At 46.4% G+C, this 23,307-nt stretch overlaps 1 protein-coding gene across 1 annotated transcript in view; it reads right to left on the bottom strand.

Annotated features, from left to right (window-relative positions):
* LOC110499821 (exocyst complex component 4) overlaps positions 1-23,307 on the bottom strand; it is a 224,903-nt gene that overhangs the window by 123,090 nt on the left and 78,506 nt on the right. The window contains exon 10 of the mRNA XM_090213619.1: positions 6,933-7,029. Coding sequence (XP_090069745.1) covers positions 6,933-7,029 — 97 coding nt within the window. The remainder of the gene's footprint in view (positions 1-6,932; positions 7,030-23,307) is intronic.

The raw sequence follows: 23,307 nt of genomic DNA, 5'->3' as shown, positions 1-23,307 counted from the left end.
TAGGGACTGGACTGATGCAGCATAGAGGTGGGTTAGGGACTGACTGATGCAGCATAGAGATGGGTTAGGGACTGACTGATGCAGCAAAGAGCTGGGCTAGGGACTGGTCTGATGCAGCATAGAGATGGGTTAGGGACTGATGCAGCATAGAGGTGGGTTAGGGACTGATGAAGCATAGAGGTGGGTTAGGGACTGATGCAGCATAGAGGTGGGTTAGGGACTGATGCAGCATAGAGGTGGGTTAGGGACTGGTCTGATGCAGCATAGAGGTGGGTTAAGGACTGGTCTGATGCAGCATAGAGGTGGGTTAGGGACCGGACTGATGCAGCATAGAGGTGGGTTAGGGACTGGTCTGATGCAGCATAGAGATGGGTTAGGGACTGATGCAGCATAGAGGTTAGTTAGGGACTGATGCAATATAGAGGTGGGTTAGGGACTGATGCAGCATAGAGTTGGGTTAGGGACTGACTGATGCAGCATAGAGGTGGGTTAGGGACTGACTGATGCAGCATAGAGGTGGGTTAGGGACTGACTGATGCAGCATAGAGGTGGGTTAGGGACCGGACTGATGCAGCATAGAGGTGGGTTAGGGACTGACTGATGCAGCATAGAGGTGGGTTAGGGACTGACTGATGCAGCATAGAGGTGGGTTAGGGACTGATGCAGCATAGAGATGGGTTAGGGACTGACTGATGCAGCACAGAGCTGGGCTAGGGACTGGTCTGATACTGATACAGCACAGAGCTGGGCTAGGGACTGGTCTGATACTGATACAGCATAGAGCTGGGCTAGGGACTGGTCTGATACTGATACAGCACAGAGCTGGGCTAGGGACTGACTGATACAGCACAGAGCTGGGCTAGGGACTGACTGATACAGCATAGAGCTGGGCTAGGGACTGACTGATACTGATACAGCTAGGGGAAGTGGGTAGAAGATGAGAGAGGGGAAAGACTGACTGTTGGTGGGCCAAAAGAGAGAGACAGTTTGGATGCATCAGTGATAATGATGCCTCAGTTATAATTCCTCTACACTGCTCTGTCATCTTCACATTTACACAGCAGCCCTACAACCAAACCTTATCCACTGAAGATGGGCAGCTGCTCAAACACAGGACACACACAGACAGACACACCAGTGCCAGGGCTCATCATCCACAGGCAGAGGATGGTGGAGAGGGAGAGATTAGGGAGCGGGCGCCGAGTCGTCCCTTTTCAAAATGCCAATGCCGGTCAGGGCACAGGGTTTAAATACCACTCAAATGTCAGCAGGAAACCCCCACAAGTCAAACTAAATTACCCCCTACCTGCACAACCCTTCACGCTGCACTCAGTGTGTGTGTGTGTCTGGAAGAATTGCCTGCATGTTGGCACAGAACAAACAGAACAACCACACACACACACTATGACTGCTGCTGCAGTCTAGCTCCTCTTTCAGCCTGATCGATGTTCTGCAGCTCACACACAGCCGTTTACTATGGCGCTCCAAACACCCTCCATTAAATGAAAACACACAGCCCTTTATAAAACTTCCCCATCGATCCTTCCGCTGAGAATTGATACTTAGAAAAACACTTTCTCTCCCCCCTGCACCAATACACAGTAGATAGGAACAGGAGTCATTATATTTAGCTAGTGTATACCAGTGATATACAAGTTGTTGGTATAGAAAAGCAGAGAGCTATACACTGTATTGATCCATATAGCCTTAAGGGCTAGACCACCCTATAACAGTATCAATATACATATCACAGTCACAGAGGCCTGGACATTTACTATAGCACAATCAGTTCACACAACCAATTCTCCAGTCACTCTTTTACAACGCCCAGCCCTGCTATCAGCCACAATTTACACCTACGCTACAGTATTGATCAACTTTTGTTTGTTTGTTTTTGTGTGTGTGTTTGTGTGTGTCTTTCCCACCCGGACCCATTTTGCAAAAAAACAAATGATTTTTAAGTAGACACCTGTTCCGAATGGACCCCGAATGGAATCTGGTCAGATCTAGAGTCGGTCCAATCTGAGTGAGGGAAGCAGCAGAAAATAAAACGTTTTAAGCTACTTTATTAACCGGACCTGATAAAGCGCAAGAGGGAGATAGGTGCCGCTCTAGAAGGTGGGGGAGGAGCCGTACTGTGAGTGAGTGAGTGAGTGAGTGAGTGAGTGAGTGAGTGAGTGAGTGAGTGACACGGGGAGGAGAGAACCAACCAAGCCGACTCGTGCTATAGTGGACAAATAGCTGCCATAGCTAGGTTATTTATCATCAAATATGATTACATAGTACCGGTCTTGACTACATCAAAACGGGAGAAGCAAGTTAAGCTAGCTAACGTTAGCTAGCTAGGCTAACTGAAGCTGCAGTGAATGAGCTTTCTAGTCCTACTGTTACAAACAACAACTCCCTGCAGAATATTAAGTAGCAGCCTACCTGTTGCCTCTTGGTTGTGATAACCTATCATTCCCCTTTAACTTTTAATTATGTCATTTTAATTCCAGCCTCATGACGCTTCGATGACTCATGATTGGCCAACAACAACAAGCTACAAAAGCGCCACACTCCACTCTTGTGAAAAGCAAGAGCAGCAGCATAAATGATCAAATGTCTCTCTCTCCTGCAGCAGTTTCCTTCGGATCTGTACGGGTCCTTCAGGACACAAGTCAGTTTAAATAACAATCATATCAGATACATAACATTATTTACCATTCTGGAACCGGAGCCGCTCGAGTCCTGTATCGTGTCTCGGGTATACAGTCGGTGACAAAAGTTTTGATAATGACAAATATACATTTTCACAAAGTCTGCTGCCTCAGTGTCTTTAGATATTTTTGTCATATGTTACTATGGAATACTGAAGTATAATTACAAGCATTTCATAAGTGTCAAAGGCTTTTATTGACAATTACATGAAGTTGATGCAAAGAGTCAGTATTTGCAGTGTTGACCCTTCTTTTTCAAGACCTCTGCAATCCGCCCTGGCATGCTGTCAATTAACTTCTGGGCCACATCCTGACTGATGGCAGCCCATTCTTGCATAATCAATGCTTGGAGTTTGTCAGAATTTGTGGGTTTTTGTTTGTCCACACGCCTCTTGAGGATTGACCACAAGTTCTCAATGGGATTAAGGTCTGGGGAGTTTCCTGACCATGCACCCAAAACATAAAATGTTTTGTTCCCAGAGCCACTGAGTTTTGCCTTATGGCAAGGTGCTCCATCACGCTGGAAAAGGCATTGTTCATCACCAAACTGTTCCTGGAAAGTTGGGAGAATTTGCTCTCAGAGGTTGGTACCATTCTTTATTCATGGCTGTGTTCTTAGGCAAAATTGTGAGTGAGCTCACTCCCTTGGCTGAGAAGCAACCCCACACATGAATGGTCTCAGGATGCTTTACTGTTGGCATTACACAGGACTGATGGTAGCGCTCACCTTGTCTTCTCCGGACAAGCTTTTTTCCGGATGCCCCGAACAACCGGAAAGGGGATCCATCAGAGAAAATGACTTTACCCCAGTCCTCAGCAATCCAATCCCTGTACCTTATGCAGAATATCAGTCTGTCCCTGATGTTTTTCCTGGAGAGAAGTGGCTTCTTTGCTGCCCTTCTTGACACCAGGCCATCATCCAAAAGTATTTGCCTCACTGTGCTTGCAGATGCACTCACACCTGCCTACTGCCACTCCTGAGCAAGCTCTGTACAGGTGGTGCCCCGATCCCGCAGCTGAATCAACTTTAGGAGACGGTCCTGGCGCTTGCTGGACTTTCTTGTGCGCCCTGAAGTCTTCTTCACAACAATTGAACCGCTCTCATTGAAGTTCTTGATGATCCGATAAATGGTTGATTTAGGTGGCAGCAATATCTGGCAGAAATATCCTTGCCTGTGAAGCCCTTTTTGTGCAAAGCAATGACGACGGCACATGTTTATTGCAGGTAACCATGGTTGACAGATGAAGAACAATGATTCCAAGCACCACCCTCCTTTTGAAGCTTCCAGTCTGTTATTCGAACTCAATAAGCATGACAGAGTGATCTCCAGCCTTGTCCTCGTCAACACTCACACCTGTGTTAACGAGAGAATCACTGACATGATGTCAGCTGGTCCTTTTGTGTCAGGGCTGAAATGCAGTGGAAATGTTTTTGGGGGATTCAGTTCATTTCCATGGCAAAGAGGGACTTTGCAATTAATTGCAATTCATCTGATCACTCTTTATAACATTCTGGAGTATATGCAAGTTGCCATCATACAAACTGAGGCAGCAGACTTTGTGAACATTTATATTTGTGTCATTCAAAACTTTTGGCCACGACTGCACAGTTGAAGTCGGGAAGTTTACATACACCTTAGCTAAATACATTTTAAGTCAGTGCTTCACAATTCCTGACATTTAAACCTAGTAAAAAGTCCTTGTCTTAGGTCAGTTAGGGATCACCACTTTAATTTAAGAATGTGAAATGTCAGAATAATAGTAGAGAGAATTATTCATTTCAGATTTTATTTATTTCATCACCTTCCCAGTGGGTCAGAAGTTTACATACACTCAATTAGTATTTGATAACATTAACCATTACGTGTGTCATGCACAAAGTAGAGGTCTTAACCGACTTGCCAAAACTACAGTTTGTAAACAAGAAATTTGTTGAGTGGTTGAAAAACGAGTTTTTATGACTCCAGTGTATGTAAACTTCCGACTTCAACTGTAGGTGGTTCCGTGAAGACCTGTATTCCACACACACACACACTCACTCACTCACTCCCCCCCTCCCACTCCATTGATTTCCTATGCAGTATTACTCAATTACCTGTTATGGGAGTTGCTATTAAAAACAGCCATAAGCTGTATCAGTGGGTATTAAAGTGGCTTCTATCAAAGGTGCCAGGGCTGGGTCTCTACAAAGACATTAGAAAGACATCTGCCAGTGAGTAGTGACACAGCTCTGTTGGCACTGCCAGCTCAGAGGGGAACTCGTGCACAGGGAGAGGGAGAGAGATAGAGAGAGGGGGGGAGAGAGAGAGAGAGAGAGGGAGAGAGAGAGGGGGGGAGAGAGAGGGAGAGAGAGAGGGGGGGAGAGAGAGAGAGGGATGGAGATGATTTAATGGGATTGATTTGAACCATTACTGACAACAAGGGAACGGCAGCAGCCACTCACTGTTAAGTATCTCTACCCAGACCATCCACAGACCCTACCCAGACCTTCCACAGACCCTACCCAGACCTTCCACAGACCTTCCACAACCCCTACCCAGACCTTCCACAGCCCCTACCCAGACCTTCCACAGCCCCTACCCAGACCTTCTACAGACCCTACCCAGACCTTCCACAGACCCTACCCAGACCTTCCACAGACCCTACCCAGACCTTCCACAGACCCTACCACAGACCCTATCCAGACCTTCCACAGCCCCTACCCAGACCTTCCACAGACCTTCCACAGCCCCTACCCAGACCCTACCACAGACCCTATCCAGCCCCTACCCAGACCTTCCACAGACCCTACCCAGACCTTCCACAGACACTACTCAGCCCTTCCACAGACCCTACCACAGACCCTATCCAGAACCTTCCACAGCCCCTACCCAGACCTTCCACAGCCCCTACACAGACCTTCCACAGACCCTACCCAGACCTTCCACAGCCCCTACCCAGACCTTCCACAGACCCTACCACAGACCCTATCCAGCCCCTACCCAGACCTTCCACAGCCCCTACCCAGACCCTATCCAGCCCCTACCCAGACCTTCCACAGACCCTACCACAGACCCTACCCAGACCCTACCACAGACCCTACCCAGACCCTACCACAGACCCTATCCAGCCCCTACCCAGACCTTCCACAGACCCTACCACAGACCCTATCCAGCCCCTACCCAGACCTTCCACAGCCCCTACACAGACCCTATCCAGCCCCTACCCAGACCTTCCACAGACCCTACCACAGACCCTATCCAGCCCCTACCCGGGCCATCTGTCTCAATGAGATAGGGTGTAGTTCACTTCTGTACGAGGAAAGGACATTTGCGTTCAACAATGGGGCACACACACACACAGTTGGCCTACAGTACAGTACAGCACCAACTGGCTCCAAGTCTAAGTAAGGGGAAATATTACAGTTTAATGGGAGCCCTGGTGATTCATCACTGCAAGGAAGGTCAATCTAATTAGGCTGTTTGAAAATTGGATTTCCACCAGTCTTTGGGGACACCGTGTTATATACAGTACACTGTCACTGTAGGCAATACTAATCACTACGGTGGATTACATTCTGGAATATTGCTAAGCATAAATAAGGACCATATTAAAAACCGTAAACATCAGACAGGAAGCACACTCAAAATGTAGGCCATCATCTGCCTTATTGTGGGGGTTTGGGGGAGGATGGACTGTCCAGCTATGAAAGCGGTAGAGTATAATCAATGGGAGGATTACTAAAAGGACGTAATGGATATAATCTAATTGTCGACATTCTACTGGTTTAGAGTCATGCTCCAGTCTGAGATATAATCTAATTGTAGACATTCTACTGGTTTAGAGTCATGCTCCAGTCTGAGTGCTGCCCATGGTCTGGATCATGGATGTCCTCTCACATTGACTATACATAGTGGACCAGACCAATGATCTCATAAGACATTGAAAGGGAAAAAGTCATGTGGATTGGACTAAACTAAAGGCTTTTAGGGAAAATTACGTCAAAATGAATCAACGTGAATGAACAGCGTAGGGAAGTAGTTGTTGTCTGAGGGATGATCTGTCTTGTTCTCTGTGACTGGTATGATGGAAGGCCATTGTCTCCCCTCTAGTGCATATTGACCATGGCCACATATTATTGAATCTGTGTGTGTGTGTGTGTGTGTGTGTGTGTGTGTGTGTGTGTGTGTGTGTGTGTGTGTGTGTGTGTGTGTGTGTGTGTGTGTGTGTGTGTGTGAGGTTAGTAAGTCCTACCTGAGGAGAGGCTGGAAGATCACTGTGATGTTCCTGGCTCCAGGTTTACAGACAAACTTCATCTCTCCTCCTTCGATCAGGTTATCATCTGCACCACCTGGAATGAGAGGAGGGAAAGAGAAAGACTGAGACAAAGAAACAGACAGAAGGAGTAACACAGTCCTTTAATGTGGTGAGTAAACAGTCCTCCATCAAGGTCAACACAGACGCGATCAATCGTCAGATTCACCCAAAGCATCCCCCATTGAGAGGATATTAGACCCAGTAAAAAATCTATTAAAAATGGCCGCCACATGTTGCTAAAATACAATGTTTCTACAGGTCCCGATTGGGTTTATCAGGCAAAGAATAAAGCCATCATCTTCCATTATTAAGACATCATCCTATCAGCAGTCAGCACAGCCGGACTCAGACACTCACTGGACCCTTCCACCGACTCCCACATCCATGCCCCTGCACTAGTGCGTGGGTGAACCCCTCGGCTAACAGGGTTAATCAGAAAATCATTGGTGTGTAACTCACTCAGACCTGGGGGTGGGCGAGAGAGGGTGGGCGAGAGAGGGTAGGCGAGGGGGGGTAGGGGAGAGGATGGGCGAGAAGGGGGGGTGAAAGGGGCCGATCAAGCATCAAGTGCACCACTGTTCCTCATTACGTCCAGTCAACCTGAAGTAATCAATATAATTGACATAGAAGGAATTGCGGACTGTTGTCGATAAAAACCGAACCTGGCGAACGATGTCCCATGCAGGTGGATCAATGAATATAAATAACGGAGAGGTGAGAATCGACAGTGGCGTTGCTCCCCCCTCCCCCACAGTGCACAGAGACACTATTATTCATTAAAATTTCACACATCACTTTTTAACCACTGGAGAGGGTTGTCAGTTGTCTTTCGGCTTTGGATTGACAGTATTTTATCAGTGGCTTGGAGTCTAGAGGACACTGGTTAATAGTGGATTCTATTGGCTAGCATTCTGAACAGTTTCTCCCATTGCTTCTAACTGGGATGTGCTTTAACATAAACACTGTACTTGGTGTGGTGCTGCACATGCCAGAGATACATTGGGCTGATATAATCACGGATATGGGGTCTGGGAGTTTGTTGAAGTGTGTGTGTGCGTTTTGCGTGCGCACCTGTGTGGTGTGTGTGTCTTTGTCTTACAATGGAGGGTGATATCAGTTTCAATTGGTATTTCAATCTAAACTAGACCTCTGAGTCTATATTACAACAAACAAACAACACCTACTGATGGTGTTGAAGCCAGTCTCCAGTCAGCTTTATCTGCATTGATGGTGTTGAAGCCAGTCTCTAGTCAGTTTACCTGCATTGATGGTGTGAAAGCCAGTCTCCAGTCAGCTTTACCTGCATTGATGGTGTGAAAGCCAGTCTCCAGTCAGCTTTATCTGCATTGATGGTGTGAAAGCCAGTCTCTAGTCAGCTTTACCTGCATTGATGGTGTTGAAGCCAGTCTCCAGTCAGCTTTACCTGCATTGATGGTGATGAAGCCAGTCTCTAGTCAGTTTACCTGCATTGATGGTGTTGAAGCCAGTCTCCAGTCAGCTTTACCTGCATTGATGGTGTTGAAGCCAGTCTCCAGTCAGCTTTACCTGCATTGATGGTGTGAAAGCCAGTCTCCAGTCAGCTTTACCTGCATTGATGGTGTGAAAGCCAGTCTCAAGTCAGCTTTACCTGCATAGATGGTGTGAAAGCCAGTCTCCAGTCAGCTTTATCTGCATTGATGGTGTTGAAGCCAGTCTCTAGTCAGTTTACCTGCATTGATGGTGTGAAAGCCAGTCTCCAGTCAGTTTACCTGCATTGATGGTGTGAAAGCCAGTCTCCAGTCAGCTTTATCTGCATTGATGGTGTGAAAGCCAGTCTCTAGTCAGCTTTACCTGCATTGATGGTGTTGAAGCCAGTCTCCAGTCAGCTTTACCTGCATTGATGGTGATGAAGCCAGTCTCTAGTCAGTTTACCTGCATTGATGGTGTTGAAGCCAGTCTCCAGTCAGCTTTACCTGCATTGATGGTGTGAAAGCCAGTCTCCAGTCAGCTTTACCTGCATTGATGGTGTGAAAGCCAGTCTCAAGTCAGCTTTACCTGCATTGATGGTGTGAAAGCCAGTCTCCAGTCAGTTTTACCTGCATTGATGGTGTGAAAGCCAGTCTCCAGTCAGTTTTACCTGCATTGATGGTGTGAAAGCCAGTCTCCAGTCAGTTTTACCTGCATTGATGGTGTGAAAGCCAGTCTCCAGTCAGTTTTACCTGCATTGATGGTGTGAAAGCCAGTCTCCAGTCAGTTTTACCTGCATTGATGGTGTGAAAGCCAGTCTCCAGTCAGCTTTACCTGCATTGATGGTGTGAAAGCCAGTCTCCAGTCAGCTTTACCTGCATTGATGGTGTGAAAGCCAGTCTCCAGTTAGCTTTACCTGCATTGATGGTGTGAAAGCCAGTCTCCAGTCAGTTTTACCTGCATTGATGGTGTGAAAGCCAGTCTCCAGTCAGCTTTACCTGCATTGATGGTGTGAAAGCCAGTCTCTAGTCAGTTTACCTGCATTGATGGTGTGAAAGCCAGTCTCCAGTCAGCTTTACCTGTATAACCCTGCATTAAAATGTACATCATAACATTGTTCCCTCAGCCTCCTGATACTCTCTGATAGTTGTAATGAAACCCGCTCCATTGTAAAGCATGGAGACAACTCCTCTCTCGTTCCCCATCCATCCATCCCCTACACTCATTACAAAGAAGAGATGCTTTCATTCCATTCAAAAGCTTTTAGACTACATTTTCTCTGCTGTTTCCATGAAAATTCATTTGTGTGGGAACGGCTTCTTGTTGCTAAGTGGAAAGAGTGCCCAGGTTCTAATTCTCCCCCCCTCCCTTTCTGCCGATTCAATTAAGACTCAAATACGCCCCCAAGACAAAGCTGCTGCCACACACTCACACCAGGCACAGCAAAAGAGAGAGAGGGGGGGGGGGGGGAGAGAGACAGAGAGAGACAGAGACAGACAGACAGAGACAGACAGACGGACGGACGGGCAGACGGACAGACGGACAGACGGACAGACAGTCAACTTCTGTTCCGTAATCATGAACTTTCAAACAAACAGACATGTAACGCAAACTTACGCACACATGATAACTCCTCCAAGTATCACAGTCATAGAGGATCCAGTATTGGTTGCCAACACTGAATTCGCTCCCACGTATGGTTTCTATCAGAATGCCTGGCTAAATATGCAACACGTATGGTTTCTATCAGAATGCCTGGCTAAATATGCAACAACGTGTGTACTTCCTGATTATGGTGACAAATGTCATTTCCTGCTCTAAACATCTGCATCAGTGTCAGACAAAAGAGGCATGGAGCGACCCCAATGGTCCTTAGAGTCCCAGGTGTGGCTGCCAAATGGGCATGGAGCGACCCCAATGGTCCTTAGAGTCCCAGGTGTGGCTGCCAAATGGGCATGGAGCGACCCCAATGGTCCTTAGAGTCCCAGGTGTGGCTGCCAAATGGGCATGGAGCGACCCCAATGGTCCTTAGAGTCCCAGGTGTGGCTGCCAAATGGGCATGGAGCGACCCCAATGGTCCTTAGAGTCCCAGGTGTGGCTGCCAAATGGGCATGGAGCGACCCCAATGGTCCTTAGAGTCCCAGGTGTGGCTGCCAAATGGGCATGGAGCGACCCCAATGGTCCTTAGAGTCCCAGGTGTGGCTGCCAAATGGGCATGGACCACATTAATATCTCATTAAGAGTGTTAATATTCATGATGTTTCTTTTCAGAGTCATCTGGACAGTGATGGCTCTGATAGCAGGTCAGAGGTCAGACTCCTGGCAACTCTTATAAACAACAGAACATCCAGGCTGAGGGTGTGAGTGTGTGTGTCAGTGTGAGTGTGTGTGTCAGTGTGAGTGCGTGTGTCAGAGTGAGTGCGTGCGTGTGTCAGTGTGAGTGAGTGAGTGAGTGAGTGAGTGAGTGAGTGAGTGAGTGAGTGAGTGAGTGAGTGCGTGTGTAAGTGTGAGTGAGTGCGTGTGTGAGTGAGTGAGTGAGTGAGTGAGTGAGTGAGTGAGTGAGTGTGTCAGTGAGTGCGTGTCTATCCCCAGTGGTAGAGGCTGATCCAGGATTAGCCAGAAGGGCGTGTCCATACCCTGTGGGAGAGCAGATGCGGAAGGGAATGAAGTAGCACTATCACTACATTATACAGGCCAGTCCCTCCAGCATCCCTCCCACCACTACAACACTATCACTACATTATACAGGCCAGTCCCTCCAGCATCCCTCCCACCACTACAACACTATCACTACATTATACAGGCCAGTCCCTCCAGTACCCCTCACACCACTACAACACTATCACTACATTATACAGGCCAGTCCCTCCAGCACCCCTCACACCACTACAACACTATCACTACATTATACAGGCCAGTCCCTCCAGCACCCCTCCCACCACTACAACACTATCACTACATTATACAGGCCAGTCCCTCCAGCACCCCTCCCACCACTACAACACTATCACTACATTATACAGGCCAGTCCCTCCAGTACCCCTCACACCACTATAACCACATTATACAGGCCAGTCCCTCCAGTACCCCTCACACCACTACATTATACAGGCCAGTCCCTCCAGTACCCCTCCCACCACTATAACCACATTATACAGGCCAGTCCCTCCAGTACCCCTCACACCACTACAACACTATCACTACATTATACAGGCCAGTCCCTCCAGTACCCCTCACACCACTATAACACTATCACTACATTATACAGGCCAGTCCCTCCAGTACCCCTCACACCACTATAACACTATCACTACATTATACAGGCCAGTCCCTCCAGTACCCCTCACACCACTATAACACTATCACTACATTATACAGGCCAGTCCCTCCAGTACCCCTCCCACCACTATACCACTATCACTACATTATACAGGCCAGTCCCTCCAGTACCCCTCACACCACTACAACACTATCACTACATTATACAGGCCAGTCCCTCCAGTACCCCTCCCACCACTATACCACTATCACTACATTATACAGGCCAGTCCCTCCAGTACCCCTCACACCACTACAACACTATCACTACATTATACAGGCCAGTCCCTCCAGTACCCCTCACACCACTACAACACTATCACTACATTATACAGGCCAGTCCCTCCAGTACCCCTCACACCACTACATTATACAGGACAGTCCCTCCAGTACCCCTCACACCACTATACCACTATCACTACATCATACAGGCCAGTCCCTCCAGTACCCCTCACACCACTACAACACTATCACTACATTATACAGGCCAGTCCCTCCAGTACCCCTCCCACCACTACAACACTATCACTACATTATACAGGCCAGTCCCTCCAGTACCCCTCACACCACTACCACTACATTATACAGGCCAGTCCCTCCAGTACCCCTCACACCACTACAACACTATCACTACATTATACAGGCCAGTCCCTCCAGTACCCCTCACACCACTATAACACTATCACTACATCATACAGGCCAGTCCCTCCAGTACCCCTCCCACCACTACAACACTATCACCACATTCTACAGGCCAGTCCCTCCAGTACCCCTCACACCACTATACCACTATCACTACATTATACAGGCCAGTCCCTCCAGTACCCCTCACACCACTACAACACTATCACTACATTATACAGGCCAGTCCCTCCAGTACCCCTCACACCACTATACCACTATCACTACATTATACAGGCCAGTCCCTCCAGTACCCCTCACACCACTATAACCACATTATACAGGCAAATCCCTCCAATACCCCTCCCACCACTACACCTTACACATCTACAGTCACAACACCCAACACCTCCAGACAGACACCTGGAGAGAACACACACACACCATATCAACGCCATGGTGAACTTGCTTCTAACATACACACCTCCACAGATATACACCGCCTCGACAGCCTCCATCCCCCTCCCACGGCGCCCTCCACACACTCCGCAGCCCACATGCAATCAAGCCAGTCAGTGACTTAGTGAAATTGCATTAGCCACACTTTCCTGGGTTTGATTAGAAATGGTTTGATCCTGTGATGTATTCCGTCCGTGCCCGGATCTAGAGGGGAAAGGCAGGACGTGCAGTGCCTTCTCTAACACACTCCACGTCTCTTAAGGCCAGAGTGTGTGTGTGTTTTATAATACACAGGGACCAGAAGTGTGAAGGAAAAACAGTCCTAATCCCTCAGAGAGCGTGTGTGTGTAGCACAGCGTGTGTGTGTGTCTATACAAGTTTGTATGTACTGATACTGCAGCGTAACGGCCAAACACTCAAAATCATGAATTTACCAAGTGTGTGTACGAATGTGTGTGAACGTGTATGTGTTAGAATCTACCAAATACACAGACGGATGTCCAAACATTCATAATGCCTCGTTTAAAAGGTGTGTGTACGCCTCAGTGTGTCTGTGCATGATTGAAAGTGTTCATCTGTTTTAGTTGTCCTAGACAGAACACACAGAAGGCCCTCCAAACAGTGTGAGTCCACTGTAACCCTGTTCCCTGAGGGGTTACGAGGGAGCTTCCTTCTTTCTTACGGACGGAAGCGTGCGAGCCTCTGTGCGACTGTTTAGTGTGCATCTGTTCATCTGCCAGTGCCTGTGTGTGTATATGTGCTTGCAATGCCCGTGTGTGTATTGTACGAGTGCAACAGCCGGGGAAAAACCCAATCCAGGAACCCACCCAACCCAGTCAGTTGGCTGGTGCATAAGGTCTCCCTCCCTCCCTCCCTCCCCATAAGATCAGGCCAGTTCAATATTGCATGGACCTCCCGGTCGGCACCAGACTCCCCATTCCACCAAGTCCTCATGTTTGATTGGCTCCTAATGAGACGCTTCTATTATTAAAATTAATTTGAAGGGACAATATCTGTAAATTGAGTTGAATTAATTATTGAGTGTTGTAGCGCGCCTAGTGGCTCGGTTGACCCCCAGTTTTTATAATGAATACACAGCTGTCCCCCCCCCCCCCAATTTTTCTTTTTTTTCCTATTTAAAAAATACACAGCTGTCAAGTGCAGACTAAGATAATAAGTTGAGGTACCAGATGGTTATTCATTAATGTGGCTTATATTCACTTGGAGAGATGAGGGACTATTACAAACAAAGGGTATTTGGAGAGGCAAACTTTCAAGAGCTGACTAAAGTGAATGTCGTCATCCTGCAGTTCTATCCTCCTGCCATAGGGTGGCACTGTTCTGTTTTTCAGCGTCAGTACAACGGAATGACTGACGTGTGACCTAAAAGGCGGCCACAGCGTATGATTCAAATAATCAACTAACAGAGTCAGAGACAGCAGTGTGTTACCAGCAGACAGACAGCAGACGGACATCTCACAGATGGTGTGCAAAGCTGTCATCAAGGCAAAGGGTGGCTATTTGAAGAATCTCAAATATAAAATATATTTTTATTTGTTTAACACTTTTTTGGTTACTACATGACTCCATATGTGTTATTTCATAGTTTTGACGTCTTCACTATTATCCTACAATGTAGAAAATAGTACAAATAAAGAAAAACCCTTGAATGAGTAGGTGTTCTAAAACTTTTGACAGGTGGTGTGCATATGAGGCAATCAAGTCAGAAGGGGAATATTCAGATTTTTATGTTTCTAATGTTAAAAGAGAGGACTGTTTGTTCTTCAGATCCACTGCTGAAGAGAGCCCACTGCTGTGGAACACTTCCAACCCTTACCTTGAGAATATCACTGCCTGGATTTAGGGATCGACTGGAACGGAGTTTGAGTCAGAGGAGTTTATTTCTCCAGATCAATTATCTCAGTCAGACTCCGGCCGGTACAGTTGTGAGTGTTGGAAAGATGGCAAGGTTTCATACCAGGAAAGCACTGACTTCTTAGTCTGCAGTGCTCAAAATGGAGAGAAGATTCTGCAGGCTAATCCAGGAGAGACAGTAGACATGCACTGTGACGGTACAAGGAGTGGCACCAACATGACAGTCAGATGGTTGCAGTACAAGGATGGCTAGTGCAGTCACATCAACTTCAATAGAGAGAACTTCAGCTTTTACAACTGTGGGGTACTGCAGGGACAGCGTTGTTTCTATCCAGACATTTGCTCTGACGCATAAGTATCAAATCAAATTTTATTGGTCACATACCGTACCAGTTGCCGTGCCAGGCTGTGATACAGCCCGACAGGAGGCTCTCGATTGTGCATCTGTAAATGTTTGTCAGGGTTTTGGGTGGCAAGCCAGATTTCTTCAGCCTCCTGAGGTTGAAGAGGCGCTGCTGCGCCTTCTTTACCACACTGTCTGTGTGGGTGGACCATTTCAGTTTGTCTGTGATGTATACGCCGATTAACTTAAAATGTTCCACCTTATCCACTGCTGACCCTTCGATGGGGATAAGGGGGTGCTCCCTCTGCTGTTTTCTGAAGTCCACGATCATCTCCTTCGTTTTGTTGACGTCGAGTGAGAGGTTGTTTTCCGAGGGCCCTCACCTCCTCCCTGTAGGCGGTTTCATCGTTGTTGGTAATCAAGCCCACTACTGTTGTGTCGTCTGCAAACTTGATGATCGAGTTGGAGGTGTGCATGGCCCCGCAGTCGTGAGTGAACAGGGAGTACAGGAGAGGGCTGAGCACACAACCTTGTAGGGCCCCAGTGTTGAGGATCAGTGAAGTGGAGATGTTGTATCTTACCTTCACCACCAGGGGGCGGCCAATCAGAAAGTCCAGGACCCAGTTGCACAGGGAAGGGTTGAGACCCAGGGCCTCCAGCTTGATGATGAGCTTGGAGGGTACTATGGTGTTGAATGCAGAGCTGTAGACAATGAACAGCATTCTTACATAGGTAGGGCAGTGTGCAGTGTGATGGCGATTGCGTCATCTGTGGACCTGTTGGGACAGTATGCAAACTGAAGTGGGTCTAGGGTGGTCGGTAAGGTGGCGGTGATGTGATCCTTGACTAGCCTCTCAAAGCACTTCATGATGACAGAAATGAGTGCTACGGGGCGGTAGTTATTTAGTATGAGTGTGTTCTTAGCTCAGTTGGAGAGGAGGCTGTACTGATCCCAATGGGACAGACTTTTGACCAGCCTTATACAGACAAACAGGCAGAGGTGAGGTCTTCAATCTAAGTAAAGAGTAATGGAAAGAAGGAGATATAATTGACTACAGCTCCTAGGGTGAATAGCAATTCCATTATATCAGGGCTGTTATGTGTAGAAAAGAGCCCTTAACCTGTTAGAGCTCTAGGGGCGCTATTTCATTTTTGGATAAAAAACGTTCCCGTTTTAAGCGCGATATTTTGTCACGAAAAGATGCTCGACTATGCATATTCTTGACAGTTTTGGAAAGAAAACACTCTGAAGTTTCAGAATCTGCAAAGATTTTGTCTGTAAGTGCCAGAACTCATTCTACAGGCGAAACCAAGATGATGCATCACCCAGGAATTAGCAGAATTTCTGAAGCTCTGTTTTCCATTCTCTCCTTATATGGCTGTGATTGCGCAACGAATGAGCCTACACTTTCTGTCGTTCGCCCAAGGTCTTAGCAGCATTGTGACGTATTTGTAGGCATATCATTGGAAGATTGACCATAAGAGACTACATTTTCCAAGTGTCCGCCTGGTGTCCTGCGTCGAATTCGGTGCGCAATTGCCAGCTGCTTCTACTTTACCATTTGATTCAGGGGAGAAAGCATGTGTCCAAGAACGATGTATCAATGAAGAGATATGTGAAAAACACCTTGATGATTGATTCTAAACAACGTTTGCCATGTTTTCAGTCGATATTATGGAGTTAATTTGGAAAAAAGTTCGCGTTTTGAGGACTGAATTTTCGGATTTTTTTTGGTAGCCAAATGTGATGTATAAAACGGAGCTATTTCTAATACACAAGGAATCTTTTTGGAAAAACTGAGCATCTGCTATCTAACTGAGAGTATCCTCATTGAAAACATCAGAAGTTCTTCAAAGGTAAATTATTTTATTTGAAGGCTTTTATGTTTTTGTTAATGTTGCGTGCTGGATGCTAACGCTAATGCTAACGCTAAATGCTAACGCGAAATGCTAACGCGAAATGCTAACGCTAGCTAGCTACTTTTACACAAATGATTGTTTTCCTATGGTTGAGAAGCATATTTTGAAAATCTGAGATGATAGTGTTGTTTACAAAAGGCTAAGCTTGAGAGATGGCATATTTATTTCATTTCATTTGCGATTTTCATAAATAGTTAACGTTGTGTTATGCTAATGAGCTTGCTGATAGATTTACACAATCCTGGATACAGGGGTTTTTTCATAGCTAAACGTGACGCAGAAAACGGAGCGATTTGTCCTAAACAAATAATCTTTCAGGAAAAACTGAACATTTGCTATCTGAGAGTCTCCTCATTGAAAACATCTGAAGTTCTTCAAAGGTAAATGATTTTATTTGAATGCTTTTCTGTTTTTTTGTGTAAATGTTGCCAGCTGAATGCTAATGCTAAATGCTACGTTAGCCATCAATACTGTTACACAAATGCTTGTTTTGCAATGGTTGAGAAGCATATTTTGAAAATCTGAGATGACAGTGTTGTTAACAAAAGGCTAAGCTTGAGAGCTAGCATATTTATTTCATTTCATTTGCGATTTTCATGAATAGTTAACGTTGCGTTATGGTAATGAGCTTGAGTCTGTATTCACGATCCCGGATCCGGGATGGGGAGATCAGAAAGGTTAACACCATTACATTAGCCTACTGAACCAGTGTACACATAGCAAGAGGGGTCACTAAGCTACCCTATCACCATAGGCATGGATATTCCCGGCATCGACTTATGAGAAAGGCCGTAAAATCTGATACAATGGCTAGCTTAGCATTGAAGCTAAGACAAGACACACTGCAGCCCAACCTAGTCATACTTCCCTATAGCAACATCCCAATCTCACTGCATTCTGAGGGGGAAATAAAAACAACAGCGCTCCAACTTCCAATCAAGGTTCTATATCAAACAGCTATCTTTACTCTGTGGCCTCCTGACTCAGGTTGTCACAGGAAGGCTGATGAAGGGGGCACAGCCGAGTTCACCACACTATTAATTGAACGCTGCAGGATAGAGGTGTGGGGGGTTTGAGAGGACATTGCTTTCTATTTTCTCTACGATGAAGCACCTCCTGCGTTCTGGCCGGAGTCGAGGGTTGAGGGGAGTTGGAGGTTTCAGAGGACGGGAGGTTCTCTCATCCCTCCCCTCTCTCCTTTTCTCTTCTCCAATCAACTTGGGCTAGATTAAAGGTAAACACGGCTGTGGCGGTGACAGCCTCCCTATGATGACAGGGCCCATGCTGATTAAAATTAGCCCAGAGTTGGGAAAACACCCCCCCCTTCTCTCCACCTCTCTTTATACCCATCTGTGATTAAGCCTCTGCTCTCTGTCAGCCATCACACCCCCTCCTTCCCCTCCTGCCTGCTGCCCTATCCCCTCCCTCCCACCAACACATCGTCCCCTGTGTCTGTGTGTCTGACAAAATACAGGAGGAGCTCTCTCTTTCTCCTCATCTCTTCATCTCTATATTATTCCCTGACATCTGGATGAACCTGAAGATGGATCAACTGGAGACCCTACATTATACAATAATAAACATGAACATACATCTAATATCTACACCATCCAGTATATCTACAACCCTACTCATCCACTATCTAGATCATACTGTATATCTACTACCCTATTCACGGATGTCACATCGTGTAATTTCATTGTTACAAACGTTCTGATGCCTGACGCTATGAACGTTCTGATGCCTGACGCTATGAACGTTCTGATGCCTGACTCTATGAACGTTCTGATTCCTGACTCTATGAACGTTCTGATTCCTGACTCTATGAACGTTCTGATGCCTGACTTTATGGACGTTCTGATGCCTGACTCTATGGACGTTCTGATGCCTGACTCTATGGACGTTCTGATGCCTGACGCTATGGACGTTCTGATGCCTGACGCTATGGACGTTCTGATGCCTGACTCTATGGACGTTCTGATGCCTGACTCTATGGACGTTCTGATGCCTGACTCTATGGACGTTCTGATGCCTGACTCAATTATGCATTAGTTCAGTCTCTTATATAGTATAACTGTAACAATCTTATATTTTTCTAATTCTTTAGCACTAACTTCCTCAAAACATCCACAAGCTATCCACAAGCTAATCAGTGTCTGTCCCCAGCATCTAAACGACCCATCATCTCCCAAGCAGCCTGCTGAAGCCCCGTTACAGAGGAGAGGGGAACACTGACGTTATTATTACAACAAGCGCAGTGCATTTCCCGGCAAATCACCAGCTCCCAAACTCATTTCAACACTGAACTAATTCAATCACCTCCCACTGATGAGATCCTACAGCCTCCACTGGGCTTGATCTCCCAGAGCCCAGAGGGTGGGGAGAGATTTGATCTCCCAGAGCCCAGAGGGTGGGGAGACTGGAGAGAGCTTTGGTCTCCCAGTGCCCAGAAGGTGAGGAGACTGGAGAGAGCTTTGGTCTCCCAGTGCCCAGAAGGTGAGGAGACTGGAGAGAGCTTTGGTCTCCCAGTGCCCAGAAGGTGAGGAGACTGGGGAGAGGCAGAAAGACAATCAAAGACTAATGTTGTTTTAACCATTATCATCTGCCCACAGGAATCAGCCAATAGAACATGAAGCGCTCCTAACCCAGGTATTATGACCGGAGGTTAGGGGGAAGTGGAATGCAGTTGCTGTTGAGGTGTGTGTGTGTGTGTGTGTGTGTGTGTTTCTCTATGGCTTTATGTGGTGCTTTACGTTCAGTTTTTAAAAAATGAACAAAAAAATGCAACCTTTCTACTGTAATAGCCTGCCAAGTATCCAAAGAACCTTCCATTTCATCTTTCAAAACAACGATATCACCGAGGTGGTGTAGCAATTCAAAGGGCGAATGAAAAGGTGAAGGGAAAAGGTGTCATTTACTCAAAGACGTGCATTTCAGTATCAGGGACTGGAGCGTGAACCCGACACCACACCTGTGACTCATTTATGACATGTCATACAACACATCCAACCAGGATTGCTCCCCTCCATCTTGTATTATCACATTGTTCCAATACCTTCCACATGCTCCTTTTCAATCCACAATGGATCTTGGCTTCACAGGCCAATGCCTCACTACGGATAACTGTGCTACAAAAACCTACCGTAAAAATACTCTGCAGTTCAAACTGCTGATGTTGACAGACACATTGAGTAATGAGTAACCCTCTCCCTCCCTCAACTATGGTTCAACCAGCCCCCGTAGAGAAACTACTTAACTAGTCATATAACCCATACAGCTCAGTACTGGTGACTGATTAGTGAACGGTGACATACTAGTGCATTACATGGCATAAAGCCATGTGTCTATTGAGAACAAGCTGTTAATGAGTCTATACGGACCATCTTCTATCAAGTCAGCGGTCTACACTGGGCATCAAGTAGCCTGCTCCCAGATCTGTTTGCTGTATCGCCAATTCCTATGGTCATTGTTATGCTAAATTTTCACAGGAGTTGGCTATTCAGCAAAAACAGATCTGGGACCAGGCTAAGGGGAAAAGTAAGCAAATTTGTCAATTGAGTGGATAGCAAGCTCTTACCCAAAGTATCTATGCACTATTCAGATGCTTTCTGTTTTGCAGTGATTTAATTTGTAGAGGGGGAATGCGAGGAACAGAGAGTCTAAATGAGTTGGAGGAGTGGGGAAACAACAGCGTAATTCAATTTCACATGTTTCTCTCCAAATGGAAGCTCTGCGGAGGAGATCATTGGTCCGCTGAATGTAAACGGATGGATGTTTGTGTGTGAGTGGGGTGGGGTGTACTGATGAAAAATCACAGAGGAACGAGGCTCCAATTAGTCTGACAAAGCTGTTTTATGGTCTAGTTTTGTATGTTTGTTGTAGTCTCTAGTTTGATATTAGTTTGATATTTCTAATAACTATTTTGTCAACTGTGTCTAATTAAGCAATAATGTGCAAGGAGGTGTGGTATATCGGCAATATACCACGGCTAAGGGCTGTTCTTAAGCACAACACAACGCAGAGAGCCTGGATACAGCCCTTAGCCATATACCACAACCCCCCGAGGTGCCTTATTGCTATTATAAACTGGTTACCAACCTAATACAAACAGTAAAAAGTATTTTTTGGTCATACCTGTGGAATATGGTCTGATATACCACAGCTTTCAGCCAATCAGCATCCAGGAGCCAAGCTACCCGGTTTATAAACGCAATTAATCTGGTAACTACACTAAATTTTAACCATTAAAAAAAATAAAAATATATTTTATAAGCTATACCAATAAGTCGGGATCACTGATCAGGGCCCGTATTTTCAAATTGTAGCAGTGTTGAAATGAATAGATATGGCCAGGCACGCTGCTAATCAGAGAGACTTATCATTTCCAGCAATTAACTGCCTGTTTTAACATACCCAAGGCTCCAAACTGAAAGCTGCACAAGCAATATCAACCACAACAGCTTCTTAAATGTACGTCTTGTGTTTAACTGAGTACTACTCTCTATCTTTGAAGTCAGGGCATTTCTCTGTCACATAAAAAACAAATACTGTAACACAAACTGTTTATAAATGGCCATTTTAGTGGGGTCCTTTGAAATAATTTGGCACAACAACATGGATCTCTGTGGCCTTTCAGAGACCGGCTTGACTGCCAATTGGCTGTGATAGTCCAAACACGGGCTGTGATGGTCCAAACACGGGCTGTGATGGTCCAAACACGGGCTGTGATGGTCCAAACACGGGCTGTGATGGTCCAAACACGGGCTGTGATGGTCCAAACACGGGCTGTGATGGTCCAAACACGGGCTGTGATGGTCCAAACACAGGCTGTGATGGTCCAAACACAGGCTGTGATGGTCCAAACACGGGCTGTGATGGTCCAAACACGGGCTGTGATGGTCCAAACACGGGCTGTGATGGTCCAAACACGGGCTGTGATGGTCCAAACACGGGCTGTGATGGTCCAAACACGGGCTGTGATGGTCCAAACACGGGCTGTGATGGTCCAAACACGGGCTGTGATGGTCCAAACACGGGCTGTGATGGTCCAAACACGGGCTGTGATAGTCCAAACACGGGCTGTGATGGTCCAAACACGGGCTGTGATAGTCCAAACACGGGCTGTGATAGTCCAAACACGGGCTGTGATAGTCCAAACACGGGCTGTGATAGTCCAAACACGGGCTGTGATGGTCCAAACACGGGCTGTGATAGTCCAAACACGGGCTGTGATGGTCCAAACACGGGCTGTGATGGTCCAAACACGGGCTGTGATGGTCCAAACACGGGCTGTGATGGTCCAAACACGGGCTGTGATGGTCCAAACACGGCTGTGATAGTCCAAACACAGGCTGTGATGGTCCAAACACGGGCTGTGATAGTCCAAACACAGGCTGTGATAGTCCAAACACGGGCTGTGTGGCTCCACTTCAGTAGCAATTCATTCATTGTTATTAAAGGAAGGGAGGTCTAGTCTAGGAGACACACAGCCATTAGCGTGTGCAAAGTACACAAAATAAGTGTGAATAGACAGAGACAGGCAGAAAGAGACAGGCAGGCAGAAAGAGACAGGCAGGCAGAAAGAGACAGGCAGAAAGAGACAGGCAGAAAGAGACAGGCAGGCAGAAAGAGACAGGCAGAAAGAGACAGGCAGGCAGAAAGAGACAGACACTAGTGTTGTAACACCATCATTTTAACTTGAATACCAGGTTGAGAAACACGAAACTCGATCCCATCACGATACGCGATACGCGATACCATCACGATACGCGATACCATCACGATACGCGATACCATCACGATACGCGATACCATCACGATACGCGATACCATCGCGATACGCGATACCATCGCGATACGCGATACCATCACGATACGCGATACCAAAACGACTCCACGGCAAAGAAAAGATGGCACATTAGCCAAAGTCACAGAAAGGCACTTAATCCAGACAGATATTTTGAGTTCATTATCATTATATTTTTTCTAAGACAGCAATGTATGCATTAATGAATCAATTATTCAATCATACAATCAATTAGTTTTTACATAACAACATACTGGTCATTTATTTGAATGGTAAATCTCTACTGATAATCTGGGTAAATCAAAATGTAGCCTAGGCCTGTTCACAATACAGGTGAAGGCATATTCAATAGGAGTGTGTGCATGCATTGAGTTATTGAGCTTGTTTTGGTTGATTTCATCAGGCTGCAGAGGAAAAACAATCTACTTCCTTTCCATTTGGGACTTGTTTTATTGTGCTGACCAACAACATTTGCATAGAAGAATAAATATTTTATTTTATAAAATCATTCACACACACACAGT

Source organism: Oncorhynchus mykiss, chromosome 21, assembly GCF_057628025.1.
Source record: "Oncorhynchus mykiss isolate SJ-2025 chromosome 21, ASM5762802v1, whole genome shotgun sequence".
Classification (NCBI taxonomy): domain Eukaryota; kingdom Metazoa; phylum Chordata; class Actinopteri; order Salmoniformes; family Salmonidae; genus Oncorhynchus; species Oncorhynchus mykiss.
The sequence above is the reverse complement of the archived record's forward strand: the minus strand, read 5'-3'. Positions and strand labels throughout refer to the sequence as shown.